This window comes from Barbus barbus (genome assembly GCF_936440315.1).
Source record: "Barbus barbus genome assembly, chromosome: 1".
Taxonomy (NCBI): Eukaryota; Metazoa; Chordata; class Actinopteri; order Cypriniformes; family Cyprinidae; genus Barbus; species Barbus barbus.
In genome coordinates, this window is record NC_136729.1 from 11,802,215 (window position 1) to 11,815,734 (window position 13,520).

At 34.0% G+C, this 13,520-nt stretch overlaps 1 protein-coding gene across 2 annotated transcripts in view; it reads right to left on the bottom strand.

Annotated features, from left to right (window-relative positions):
• Positions 1-958: 958 nt before the first annotated feature.
• Positions 959-13,520, bottom strand: part of LOC306844279 (dedicator of cytokinesis protein 11-like) — an 87,309-nt gene continuing 74,747 nt past the window's right edge. For both annotated transcript variants that reach the window (XM_079376282.1, XM_079376281.1), the window contains 6 exons: positions 12,829-12,975; positions 12,329-12,539; positions 8,761-8,951; positions 7,618-7,715; positions 6,754-6,892; positions 959-2,862 (listed from right to left, as the gene is read on the bottom strand). In XM_079376282.1, the coding sequence (XP_079232408.1) occupies positions 2,773-2,862; positions 6,754-6,892; positions 7,618-7,715; positions 8,761-8,951; positions 12,329-12,539; positions 12,829-12,975 (876 nt within the window). In that variant the 3' untranslated portion in view covers positions 959-2,772. The remainder of the gene's footprint in view (positions 2,863-6,753; positions 6,893-7,617; positions 7,716-8,760; positions 8,952-12,328; positions 12,540-12,828; positions 12,976-13,520) is intronic.

The following is a 13,520-nucleotide window of genomic DNA, read 5'->3' on the forward strand; positions in this document are numbered from 1 at the left end:
AAATAGGCCTATATAGTAAATAATTCTGTGAAACATGTATAAACATGATGAAATAAGCCTAATACCTTAAAGTCATATTTTTTTTCTTTTCATTTTGGCATATGCTAGAAAAACAATAACGGGAATAAAGATTTACTTGCATTTATTGGCACTTTTTAACACATTCCTGTTAGAATTAAAATACTGAAAAAGGCTTTCATTCAGTTAATACGATATACGAAGTTTGCCAATATTTTTATTTATTTTATATTTCTAAAACTGGAAACTTTGCATCTGTGAGGTTTAAACCACAACATAAAAGTAATTCATCAACACTTTAACTTTAATAACAATTATTAGCAAGTCATTGACAACCATAATTCCCAGCATGACAATAATTCATTATTGTCATCAACATCTGTTGTTTTATTATAGACATAAACAACATTTGTTGGCCTAAAAACTTTCTTGTACAAATCAGTATAGATATTATAACAACTGCAAAGACTCCAACAGCATGACATCAGATCGCATGATTGTGTTTTTGACATATGAAGCATGTATCATGATAGATTAGTCATGTTAACAGTCATAAGGTCCCAACATCAGTTTTAAGGTCAGATCAGATACTCCCAGTAAAGCCTTGCATGCATATCACAAGTGTATGAATATTATATTAATCATCTCCAGTGTCACAGGCAACAAAACGGATTGTGTAAAATGCCACCTTGGGACAAATTATATGGATATGGATTTAAAAATTGCATCTTTAATGTTTATAATGAAGAGGTTCTACATTCTCATAGGAGAAAAGTATCAAATGACAGATTTTATCTAAAATTTTTTGAAAGTATTTTCCCACAAGTTGTGTGTGTGTGTGTGTGTGTGTGTGTGTGTGTTTGGAGAATAGAGCAGACGTGTCATGGGAAAACCGTGCTTTTCAGAAGAGCTCAAAATAAACATCCCCAAAGATTTTTTTTAAGAAATATTCACTTTATTTTATGAACTACAGACCACAGAGGGGAAAAAAACATTCACACATATGTGCTGACAAAACGTGAAGGAAATGATGAAACTAATCTTCGGAAACAGTAGCTTGTCTCACACTATCCTCTTAATAGCAAATTCAGTGTCCATTGCTGATGACTTTATTAATAGACCAGACAATTACATTTTAACAATGACAACTGCTTGCAAATACTGCTTTGTCAATACTGTATGTTTCAATGTGCGTGCACACACGCACTCCGTCACACACACACACACATACATTTACAAATGGACAATTTCCTATATAAATCTACATATCCTCTGTTTTGCAATTTGCATATTCAGTGCAGCAAGTCTGATAATTATAAACAGCATTTTATAATAATTTATAACATAAATCAGCCCTTGATAGGTTGTACAGGCTGTATCCATGGGCAGTTACTAAGGACCAGCCCAACGAAAAACAAATGTTTACAATGGGAATCACAAATATCTGCTTAAATTGGATATCAATATGCTGTTACATTCTGCATTACATCATTCCTGTCGATAGTCAGCTGTTCTGTACCATCTGGGGTATGCATTAATTTTAAAAAGCTTTACATATACATATTTATATAACATCAATGCATCTCCAGACAGTTTAGTTCAATTTCATGACAGAAATTATGCACTGATCTTAGTTCAGTCTAACAAACTTGCAGCCAGTCAGTAACCACCGCACTGATGTGTACTACTGTTTGACCACATACAGTAGTAGCTAGTTGAAATTCTTCTTTTCAGCAGCTGGCAGTAGGAAAACAGACGTCTTAAACTCAAAACCATGTTTTTCCCAAACTACACTGCATGCAGTTTGCACCAAGCATCAAACAGAATTAAGGGAAAAGTCAACAAAAGCATATTATAATCATGATTTTGCTCAGTAAAAAATGTAAAAACAAAAAAAGTATAATTGTATAAATAATTTAAAAAGTCAAACTTTTATTGTATCATTGTTTTTTGAGTTGAAAAATAATATAAATAAACAATGTACCTTCCATGTACTTTTTTGGAATCAAATGTAAGTTTGTAATGTTGTGATTCATCTTGAAAGCTAGTTGGCTTAGCTTATATCTTCTAACCAAGTCATTTTCAGAAGATACTCTATAGAGAAAATGAATAGCAAAAATACTTTCAGAACCAACGCCTCTGAAAATGTGCCTGTTCAATGTTGTGGTCATGGTAATGCTATTTTTACAACTGAGAATTTTCATTCCGTACAATGATTCAGTATTAGGCTTTATGATCATCACCTGCCATTTTCAGAAAATAACATAAAATTTAAAATTGTCAACAAAAGTCATTTAATATGGAAATATAGGCATATAGTATAAACTGTCCATTTGATCTTTGGTGTATTGGGTGATCTACGTACACTGCGTGTTTTGTTTCCAGTGGCATTCCTGCAGTGTGAGACAGTGTGGCTGAGATGCAAAATGGATTATATAACAGAGAAAATGTAAAAAAAGAGAGTAAGAGTTGAAAAACAAGGCGTCTTGGTGATGTGAGCCTAAAAGGAACATGGATGCAAACATAAGACCAGGAATGTGCATTAAGAAAGTAAACAGGGTCGATTTTGACTTCAAGTTGCTGTTAAAATGAATTGTAAAAAGCAATAAATTTACACAAACTCGCTGTACACAACAAGTAAAAACATGGTACGGAAAATTCTGACATCCTTATAGCGTGAAGAGATGCTTGCTGAAGGCCTAGAATCTTGAATTGTACATTCAGGTACGAGGAGAGCTGATTGTCCATCAGGTTCTAGCTCCGGTCAGTGGAGGTTCCACTGATAGCACGGAACACATGGAGAGAGTTCTGCAGCAGGGAACGCATCATATCCTCCTGGAAGATCTGGGGGGGGGGGGGTGGCAGATGAAAACAGGATGAGGATTTTGAAATGAAGAGGGAGATTTGGAGTCATGTTATTATACTGTGAAAAAAAAAAAAAGTTGAGCTAATTTAAAAATCTGCTGAAGCTGGTTGCCTTAATTTTAAGTTGGCTCAACTTGTTTTTTTTGTTTTTGTTTTACAGCTACCTGTAAAACAGACCTCACATGACCTTTACATGATCTCACTCTAGGGGTGGGCGATATGGAAAAAATATATCACAGTTTGTTTTAGAAATATCATGATTCACGATTTTATCACGATTCTTTGTCATGTTGGTTTTACAAGTTGTCTGTGTCTTTCTAGTTTGGCTGTAATACTAAGCCTTTCAAGGTAACAAAAAAAAGACATGGCAGATATTTAGGCTAAAGTGGGCGAAGATAAAAATCTGTGTCATTTTATCTTTCTTATTAAAAAATAAGAACAAAGATACACATTACAAATAAAACAAACAGTGCTTTATTTTCAGGTACAATAGGTGTATTTAGCAGGAGCATTCAATGAAATTAAATGAACAAATATAAAAATAAAACACTACATAGACTGATTCCTAAAGCAACTGTGTTAAAGTTTTTCAGTGAAGAATAGTGATTGATTTTTTTTCTCTTTGCGTTTTGTTGTTTTGTTAACGTTAAATGAATAGTTCCCTCAAAAATAAATATTCTGTCATCTGTCTGTCAATTGTCATAATGTTTTATTTTTATACCATCATTTACTCAAAAGTTGTTTTAAACCTGAATGAGTTTCTTTCTTCTGCTGAACATAAATACTATTTTGAAGAAGGTGGAAAACCAATCAGTTGCTGGTCCTCAGTGACTTCCATAGGATTTTTCTTTCCTAATGTGGACCAGCAACTGTTTGGCTATACCCTCATTCTTCAAAATATCTTATTTTGGGTTCAGCACAAGAAATTAATAGAGGTTTGGGAAACATGTGAGTGAGTAAATAATGACAAATTAAATTTTAGGGTGAACTATCCCTTTAATGACAGACGACAGCATGTTTAGTGTCCTGTCCCTTTAAGACCTGCACGCATCCGTTTCTCTCTCAACTATTTACTTTAATTTTAGAGATAACCAACTGAGTCTGTATATAAACCTTGTGTGTTTTGACAGTATTGGCGCAAAAGATAAGTTAGATGAGTAATCAGGCGCTGTTAGACAGGCTGTTTAGTGCGCGTGCTTCAGGTGTATGCGCTCAGACCAGCGTGCGAATTAAACATTTAACCAGCAAGGTTTGTATGCAAATAATGTACTTCCGCGATCGCGAATAAGTGCAGTGTCCTGTCTGAGTAACTCTACTGCTGTATGTGGTGTTGTACACTATATAGAGACGGAGGCGCCAATCATGGAGACATTTTTATCGTCCACGATCAAAAATCATCATATCGCACACCTCTACCTCACTCACACACATACATTCACAGGATAAAGCAACTGCATGCACACATATTTAAAAGGAGACAAATACTTTTTTGCAACAAAACTGTTACCTAGAACTCAATCTATAGGACATGGCAGCATAATGAAGAAAAACAGAGACACATTAGAAACAGAAGAAGTAGGACAGCATTATATTCACAATAACACCTCAAACAAAGACAAGAAAAATAGCACTTTTCAACTGATTAATTTAGTTTAAACACCTAAGTACTTGTTTTAACCAGTGACCTAGACATTTTGAAACAAATTACCACATTCTCACTTCCAGAAGTAGCTCAGTTTTTAATAATCACGATGACACATTAAGCTGTAGTTACACAGGCAAACACGCGCTTGCTGTAATTCTGTTGTATAAAGGAACTAATCTACTGTATTATCAAATGTCTTAATAGAAATATATCCTGTCCTGACAAAAGATGACTGCTGTGCTGAAAGTACAGCTGTTTCCAGGAGCTCTGACATGTATTTAAAATCATTTGATGATGCTATGTGTGAGAGAAATACATTCACCACAGGAGACGGCCTGTGCATAATTGGTTTTAATTTATACATCAAATGAAAGCTGGATAAATACGCTTCCCGCTGATGTATGGTTTGTTAGGATAGGACAATATTTGGCTGAGATACAACTATTTGAAAATCTGGAATCTGAGGGTGCCAAAAAACCTAAATATTGAGAAAATCGCCGTTAATTTTGTCCAAATGAAGTCCTTAGCAATGCATATTACTAATCAAAAATTGAGTTTTGATATATTCATGGTAGGAAATTTACAAAATATCTGCATGGAACATGATCTTCACTTAATATCCTGATGATTTTTGGCATAAAAGAAAAATCGATAATTTTGACCCATACAATGTATTTTTGGCTATTGCTATAAATATACCCCAGCGACTTAAGACTGGTTTTGTGCTCCAGGGTCACATATATTATATTGTATGATGTGAATATAATTAATACTGTGCATTTAAACTGTTTTTACTGTACAACTGTCAAACTAAAATCATTTAAATAGTTTTAAGCTATCACTGTGGCAGATGAATAAATGGTTAAATAGTCATAATAACAAAGGTCTTTGCTGAAGATGTCAATTATTCACACCAAATTAACATTGATTTTCAAACCATGGAAATCTGCATTTCCATTTTTACCAGTATTTAAGACAAGTGTCAAATCGCAAGGGTAAAATACACAAAAACAACACGAAAGTGAAAAGTATTTTGAATGTTTCACTCTCAAATTCTTCAGTCAAGTGTCATCTCAGAACACAATCTCTCTGGCACAACCGAGAGTGCCAGCCTAACAAACCTGTTTGCCAATCATGCCCTCAAGCTCAAAACCATGAAGGCTTTAAATAATATTTTCTAAACCAGTGGACACACAGAAAATTAGTTTTTTGTTTACTGAGGGAACTGTCCAGTTAGCCCATTTCCTCGAGTCTGCGTGGACAAGAGAATAGACTGATTTGATCATAATTCACTCTGTAATTGCTACAAAAATCATCAAAACCACTACACAGGGTCCAAAGTTAAAACTCGGCAAGCAAACAAATGCTAGCAAGAACTGCCATTAATATGTGAAAGATGACCTTTTAACTTAAGGAAGTGCATCACAGTGCAGATGAAATTGGACATAAATGAAAAGAGTGAAACCAATCAAAGAAAAATTACAATCTTTCAGATTTTCACACATCACCAGGAAGCAAAAGTGTTTTTAGTCTGTGAAATAACCTCTTAACTTAGTGTGGCAATACATTTCTGGGGTTTACCGAAGGCAACGAAACAAAAAATGAGGAACAAAATCATGATGGGTCAACATTTTCATGAGAAGTGGCACATTGACGTGCACTTCAGTCTGAAAATCAAATGAAAAGCGGTTAATACATAGATGTCACCGCTGCCAGTTAGATGGCACCGATCAATGTAGGCTTTTAAATCAAAGTCGATCTAAAGTTTCAATAAACACGAAAAACAGAAAACACCAAATTAGTTTGTATGTTGAGCAGTTTGGGCTGAACAGGATTATTTTTAGTTAGTTTTGCTTTAGTTAGTTATTTCAGGGTTATTGTAGTAGTATTTTAGGTACTTTTTTATTGCTATTTTGAATCAGTTTATTTCTAGATTTTGTTTTCATTTCATTTAGTTAACATTTTTATATTTTTGTTGTGTTTTTGGCTTCTTTGTTTTACTACATAATCTTCATTCATTCTTATTTTAGCTAGTTAATTTAGAACATCAAGAATAATGAAAACTAATACTAACCAAATGTTGCTGATTTCAATTAACAAATATTATGTTATGCTTTTAGTTCAGGTTCACTATAATTACCCTGGGGCTGAATTAATTGCAGAAATTTGATAGAAGTAGAAAGAAGAACAAGAACTAAGAACTATAAATGAGCAATCAAACATACCTGCTCGTGGATGATATCAGAAAGTTCTTTCACCATGCTTTTGAAGTTGGCCTTTAGTCCCTCATGATACTCATACTGATCCTCCTTAATGAGTCTCTCGTTAATGTCCAGAGCCATGCTGCATGCATTGACAAATTGCCTGCAACACATATAACCAAACAATTGAGCACAACAGAAACAATATAATAATAAACAATAAAAAATATATATTGTTATAGTGTTCATATAATTAGTTTTAGCATGCTAACATGTTATGTGTAGCTACTAGTAGTTAAATGCAAAATATTTATTTGATTTAGGTTGACAATTTTATATGGTGGAAAATGCACATTTATAAAAAAAAAAACTAAGAATAAAACCGTCATTTAGATGTCATTGCCAATGCTATAAATGCAAATACCATTTACAAGAATAAGATTCCTTGGTATGATAACCAAGATAACCATTATAATTCCTGCAGCAGGGCATGTTGATGCATGCTGTTGAATAAACAGGGACTGCAGTCGGTTGCTTCCTGAACATGGCTCACTTCAGCTATTTTTAGTAGAATTACTAATCTCTTGAAATTAAAATTCAAGAAGAAAGCTGACTTTACCAGATGAGCCAACTATGTTTTATAACCAGACAAAAGTAGAAAATCTCACAGAAAACAAAACAAAATAATATTAAGCTCACTGATAAGCGAATTACAGATATTATTTGTATACATCGTTCACATATATTCAGAAACCATGTATGTAGGTGTGTTGGCGAGGTTCCTTGTAACTGTTGTTTTACCAAACCATGCCTTTCCTGGTTATGTAGCCACATAGGTATCTGTTCCATTTCTAAGTTCAACAAACTGCGGAAGTAATACCTGCATACCTGAATATTTCCTTGAGCTCCTTAACCTTTTTACTGGATTGACCAGATTTGGATTCATCCAGAAAAGCTCGGGCATAGGCCATAGGTCCCGCGTTCACCTAGAAGCCCAAAAACAGTATAAGATGCATTAAATGATTGCCTGCAAATCACTATTAATGAAAAGACTGCTTAGCGACCGTGTTTACAACGCACAAGAATATTTTGATAGACTCAAAATGTGGTCATATTAAAAAAAAAAAAAAAAAAAAAAAAACTTTCAGGTTAACAGGAATTTTGTTTTGCAAGAGGAAAAATTTGGCTTGCATGTAATTGACACGTGTCTTTTAAATCACTGGAGCCAAGACTGAAAAAAAAAAAAAAAAAAACCTGTTCATTGTAGAGGCATAACGTAAAAACAACTCATTTTGTTCACCATTAAGTTGGGGGAAAAGCTGATTTAATAAAATAAAAAAAGCCCCATGGTGTTACAATCATTTGACAATCATATTGTAAAAAAGTTAATTAAAGAAAAACTCAAGTGACCGTATTACAGTTTAAAAAACTAATGAAATGTTTATTTACATTTATATTTTAATTTAAACCAGTTTAAACTGGAGGCAGTATAACACATACTACCCTTATTTAGAAACCTATTGTAGATGATAATTCATTATTATTAATAGTTTTTTTAAAGTACATTTATGAGAATGAGATTTTCTTGCATTACAGTAAGGAGAAATGTGGTTATGAAATAACGTCACACACAAAAATCTTTATTCCTAAAATTATGCTTTGATTTGTTAATTTTTCACTAAACATTGTTCTGTAGATCATGATATTGATGCATTTGTGTTATTTGATCAAAAATTACTCCAGTCTTCAGTGCCACATGATCCTTCAGAAATCAGTCTAATATGCTGATCTGCTGCTCAAAACACAGCTCTTATTATTATCAAAGTTGTAAACAGTTGTTTAATATTTTGTGGAAACAATGATCTTTTCAGGATTCTTTGAGTAAAAAGCTCAAAAGAACATTTATTTGAAATGGAAATCTGTTGTAATATATAAATCTCTTTACTGTCCCTATATTAAAAAGTATTAAAACCCCACAATTTTGAACAGCAGTGTGCTAAAAGGTCCCGAGTGTGTAATGCATACTAGTACCTGCACACTAACACAGCCTTGGAGTTTGAGTTGAAGTGTGATCATGTTAACCTCCTGATTAGAGCAGAGCTTAGTAAGTTCAGCACTCCTCTCTTTCATCTCATCTATTGCTACATCAATCGGCTTCAGCTCCAAGTGCTTTTCTCCCACTACCTCGATGCGCTTCTTTACATAGGGAAATGTGTTAGCCGCTGTAGACACAAACAACATGCAAACACATTCATTTGATCCTTAACACAAACAACTTCACCAAAACAAAAGACTGATCTGATAATGGCATATCCAATTTTTCATCTATGACTGACTGTCAGTTAGAGTCAGCGAGTTCACAGCAAGCCACACACCTGCTATTGTCAATATTAACTGTTTGAAGAAAAGAGTCCACCTGAAAAGAGTCATTATCTAAGTGATATTTTGAGATCGCTCACAAAAGTTGTCACATGTACATGCCAGTTTGCAGAATAGGCACGTTTTGGCCCATGGGGAACCTGTCATTGCCATTGTAGATGGAAAACACTTTTTTTCTTAGTTTTATCAATTATTAAACCAATGTTATACAGTATTAAACACATTATATTTTTTGGGGATTATGAAGATGGATGCTGCAACTAGCATGTAAATGTTTACAAGCATTCGCCTGTTCACACGATAAGGGCCACATACACCCCACAAGTTTTCAGGAGTGACAACCACATTTAAATGTGAGAGTGAGTACCATAAATGCTCATTCCATGCGTGTATGAAACATAAATCACTTCTGAAATTGTGATGATTGACACAATGGCAATGCTTCTGAGTTTTGCAGTTTGGACTAAACCACCACTCACAGATGCACTGTTTTTGTTTCTGCTTCGAAGGTTGATGTGTGTTTAAATATGTCATTAACGACTAGTTCAGAATCAGAACGAGAGTTTAAACGGCTGATAAAAACATTACAAAAAGTAATCCATACAACTTCAGTCCATCAATTAATGTCTTGTGAAGCAAAAAGCTGCTTGTTTGTAAGAAACAAATCCATCACTGAGATCTTTTTGTTAGTTTAAACTGTTGCTTCCAGCTAAAATAGTCCTGTACCCATAATATTGCTTTCTCCACTGGAAAGGTAATCTCATTTAAATCAGGAGAGAAATAGGCACAGGTCAAGCACTGTTTACAAGCAAACTATAACTGTTCTAAACAAACATGTTGGATTTTGATATGAGAAGACAACAGAGAATGGGGAAGCCGTGGCCTAATAGTTAGAGAGTAGGACTCGTAATCCAAAGGTTGTGGGTTCGAGTCTCAGGTCCGGCAGGGATTGTAGGTGGGGGGAGTGAATGTCCAGCGCTCTCTCCACCCTCAATACCACGACTGAGGTGAGACCATTGAGCAAGGCACCGAACCCCCAACTGCTCCCCAGGCGCCACAGCATCTGGGTGTGTGTTCACGGTGCGTTTGTGTATGTGTTCACTACTGTGCGTGCACTTGGATGAGTTAAATGCAGAGCACAGCTTCTGAGTATGGGTAACCATACTTGGCCACGTCACGTTACTTTTTACTTTTTGAACTCTTTCACTGAAGGAAGTATTATAATGGATTATGGATTTTGGTTTGAAGTTAAAAACAAACGATGGATTTGTTTTCCACAAACATACATCTTTTCTAGGGATGTAACGATTAATCGCGAACCGGTTGAAAATCGATTCAAATATGTGACGATTCAAATCGGTTGAGATGCTAAACAAATCGCGATTCAATTAGGGTTAGGAGTTTATATGAACCTATGTCTGAGGGGAACTTACTGTCTTACTGCCAACTCGTTTTCAGGGGAAGTTGCTAAAGGAAGGTTGATTTGTTGCTAAATGACATTGCGAGGTCATTGTGCGATGACATCATTGCGTAATTATGATGCAAAACTGCATCAAATCTCAGCAAAAATATATTTTATATATGTTCATTTAGATTTGTTTGTGAAATAATATAACATAATAAAATATTAAAATTTTAATGCATTTTTAAATGCAACATTGGCTTATTGGACACTTACACATTTTTGAACAATTACAATTTAAGTTGTTGTGTTTTTTTATTTTTTTTTATTAGCTAGTAAACCAGTAAAACTACACATTCTGAACAGTTAGTTTTAAGCAGTGTATTAGTAGTTAGTGTGCTACACTCTAAGAAAAGTCTGTAAAAGCAGGACACAATCTACTATGTTAATGTGAAGGAATTTTCTGGATTGATTTTGTTTTTGTTTTTTTTTTACCTACATTTTAAATTATACATTGTATTTTGTGTTTTCATGTTACAGGGTTACAACGGATAATGGATAACACATAATGTCCTGTAAAATTTCTAGTACGTTTTCCATTTTTCTAGATTTTTTTTTGTTTTTTACAGTATACTAACTGATCAAAAATCGCAGGTACAAGCTAAAGGTGTATCATAAATGAACAATTTTTCAATTATTATTATTATTATTATTAAATTGAACAATTGCAAATAGCAGCTAACTTAATTCATGTGATGCGTGTACTGCTAGGCATCTTTGGTTTACTGATTTTGTGTAATTTAGATGGAAATTTTTTGCCTTTTTAACGTTTAAATCACTTATCAAAAGTTGCTAAAACGTTGCTAGGGTAGTGTGAAAAGTTGCTAAATTTAGCAACAAAATTGCTAAGTTGGCAACACTGTTGCTGTTTCTGCAGATATTTTTTATGTATAGGTTTCACAAAACTGAAGTCAGACCATTCTGTTTTTGCTTCACATTTCGAAATGATACAATCTAATTTAGATTAAAAACTGCTCATGTTGCATGTATGCAGCATCTAAAATGCAGTGGTTGCCTCTAATTTTAAATGGAAAGAGCACAGAAAGCCTTATTTTGTTTATATGAAGAGATTTATTTTATTTGTTACTTATTTATTTGATTTGTGGTTTGTTTTAAAATTTCAATTTAGTTTTGTTATTTACATTTTATTTAGCAGACGCTTTTATCCAAAGTGCCTTACAAATGAGAATAGAAGCAATCAAAACCAACAAAAGAGCAATATGTAAGTGCTATATTAATATATTATTATAGTGAAATGAAAAACAGCGTTTTGTCCAAGCAATAATAAAAGGCCACATTTAATTTATAATTTGTCTTTAAATCTCATTTTGTTAAAAAAATAATAATCGTGAAATGAATCGTGAGTTGAATGAATCGTTACATCCCTAATCTTTTCAGTTCACAATGCATTAATTGATGGACTGGAGTCATGTGGATTGTTGTGATGTTTTTATCAGCTGTTTGAACGCTCATTCTGACGGCACCCATTCACTACAGAGGATCCATTGGTGAGCAAGCGATGTAATGCTAAATTTCTCCAAATCTGTTCCGATGAAGAAACTCATCTATATCTTGGATGGCCTGAAGATAAGTACATTTTAAGTAAAGTTAAATTTTTGGTAAACTATTCCTTTAAGCACTAAAAGGTGAAGTGTACGTGTAAACAAAACAGAGTTGATGTACGAGTTGCAAAAATGATTCAGGTCTCAGATGACGTACTGGGAGCAATGCCAGATCTCCTGCTGTCTGCATACTTACTGGTAAGTATTGTTCGGCGCTTGCACTGTTCCTCAATCCCTCCTTGTTTCTTTCCTGTTAGTGTGAATGGCGTCTCGAAGACAAAACGCTGGATGTTGTGGCACTTCTCAAAGTCTGTCTTTCTCTCTGCCAGTTCTTTCTCATCAAAGTAGGGCTTGACAAATGTGACCTGAATGTAGGCAAACTTTGGGTCTAGATCTTTCTGGTTAACCTGTGGGTAAGATAAGCAAGTTTGTGTGTTGTGTGTGGTTTCTTTTATTTAAAGAAAGTGAGATGGTAGAGTTCACTATGAAACTTGGAAAATAAAAAAATATTTCATATAATGATAATGCTTAGTAGTTTTGAATTTAATTACTCAAAACCATGCAAAGACTGCAAGCTAGATGTTTGCTTGTTGTTAACATAAGTCTTTCCTGGACGATGACTCAGATGAGCTTCACTTTCATTTCAGCACAATACAGGAAGCTGGACAGTTAAACAGAAATGTTATGATTTCTTACTTTGTTGGAGTCTTGGATGATTTTGACATTCTCTGCTCCAAACTTTTCTCCGTAGAGACTTATGAGACGATGGGAAATTTCAGGCAGACCTGTGAGTTTTGGCTCTTTGTAGATGTATTCTTTTCCATCCTCTTCTTCAAAGAAGCCCTGAGATCCAAAAATAAAGAAATAAAACTACAAAATGAACATATTTAATTTCTATACATCAAAGAATCCAGAAAAATGTATCTCAGTTTCCACAAAAATATTAAGCAGCAAAACTGTTTTCAAGACTGATAAGGAATGTTTCGAGCAGCAAATCATCATATTAGAATGATTTCTGAAGGATCATGTGACACTGAAGACTGAAGTAATAGCTGCTGAAAATTCAGCTTTGCCATCACAGAACATAATTACATCTTAATTTATATTACAATAGAAAACAGTTCTTTTAAATTTTAATAATATTTAATACTGTTTATACTGTATTTTTGATCAAATAAATGCAGACATCTTTCAAAAAACATTAAAACGGTCATCTACCACAATTTTTTGAACAGCAGTGTAAATATATGCTTGATGTGAGACTCGCTTTCTTCTCAAAACATATTTTTGCAATCACTTTATGAACCCAAATAGATTAATCTCAAAGCCTGACTATGTCTAGACACTGATGTCTCATGTGTATAATATCAGTCATGCAACAGATACAT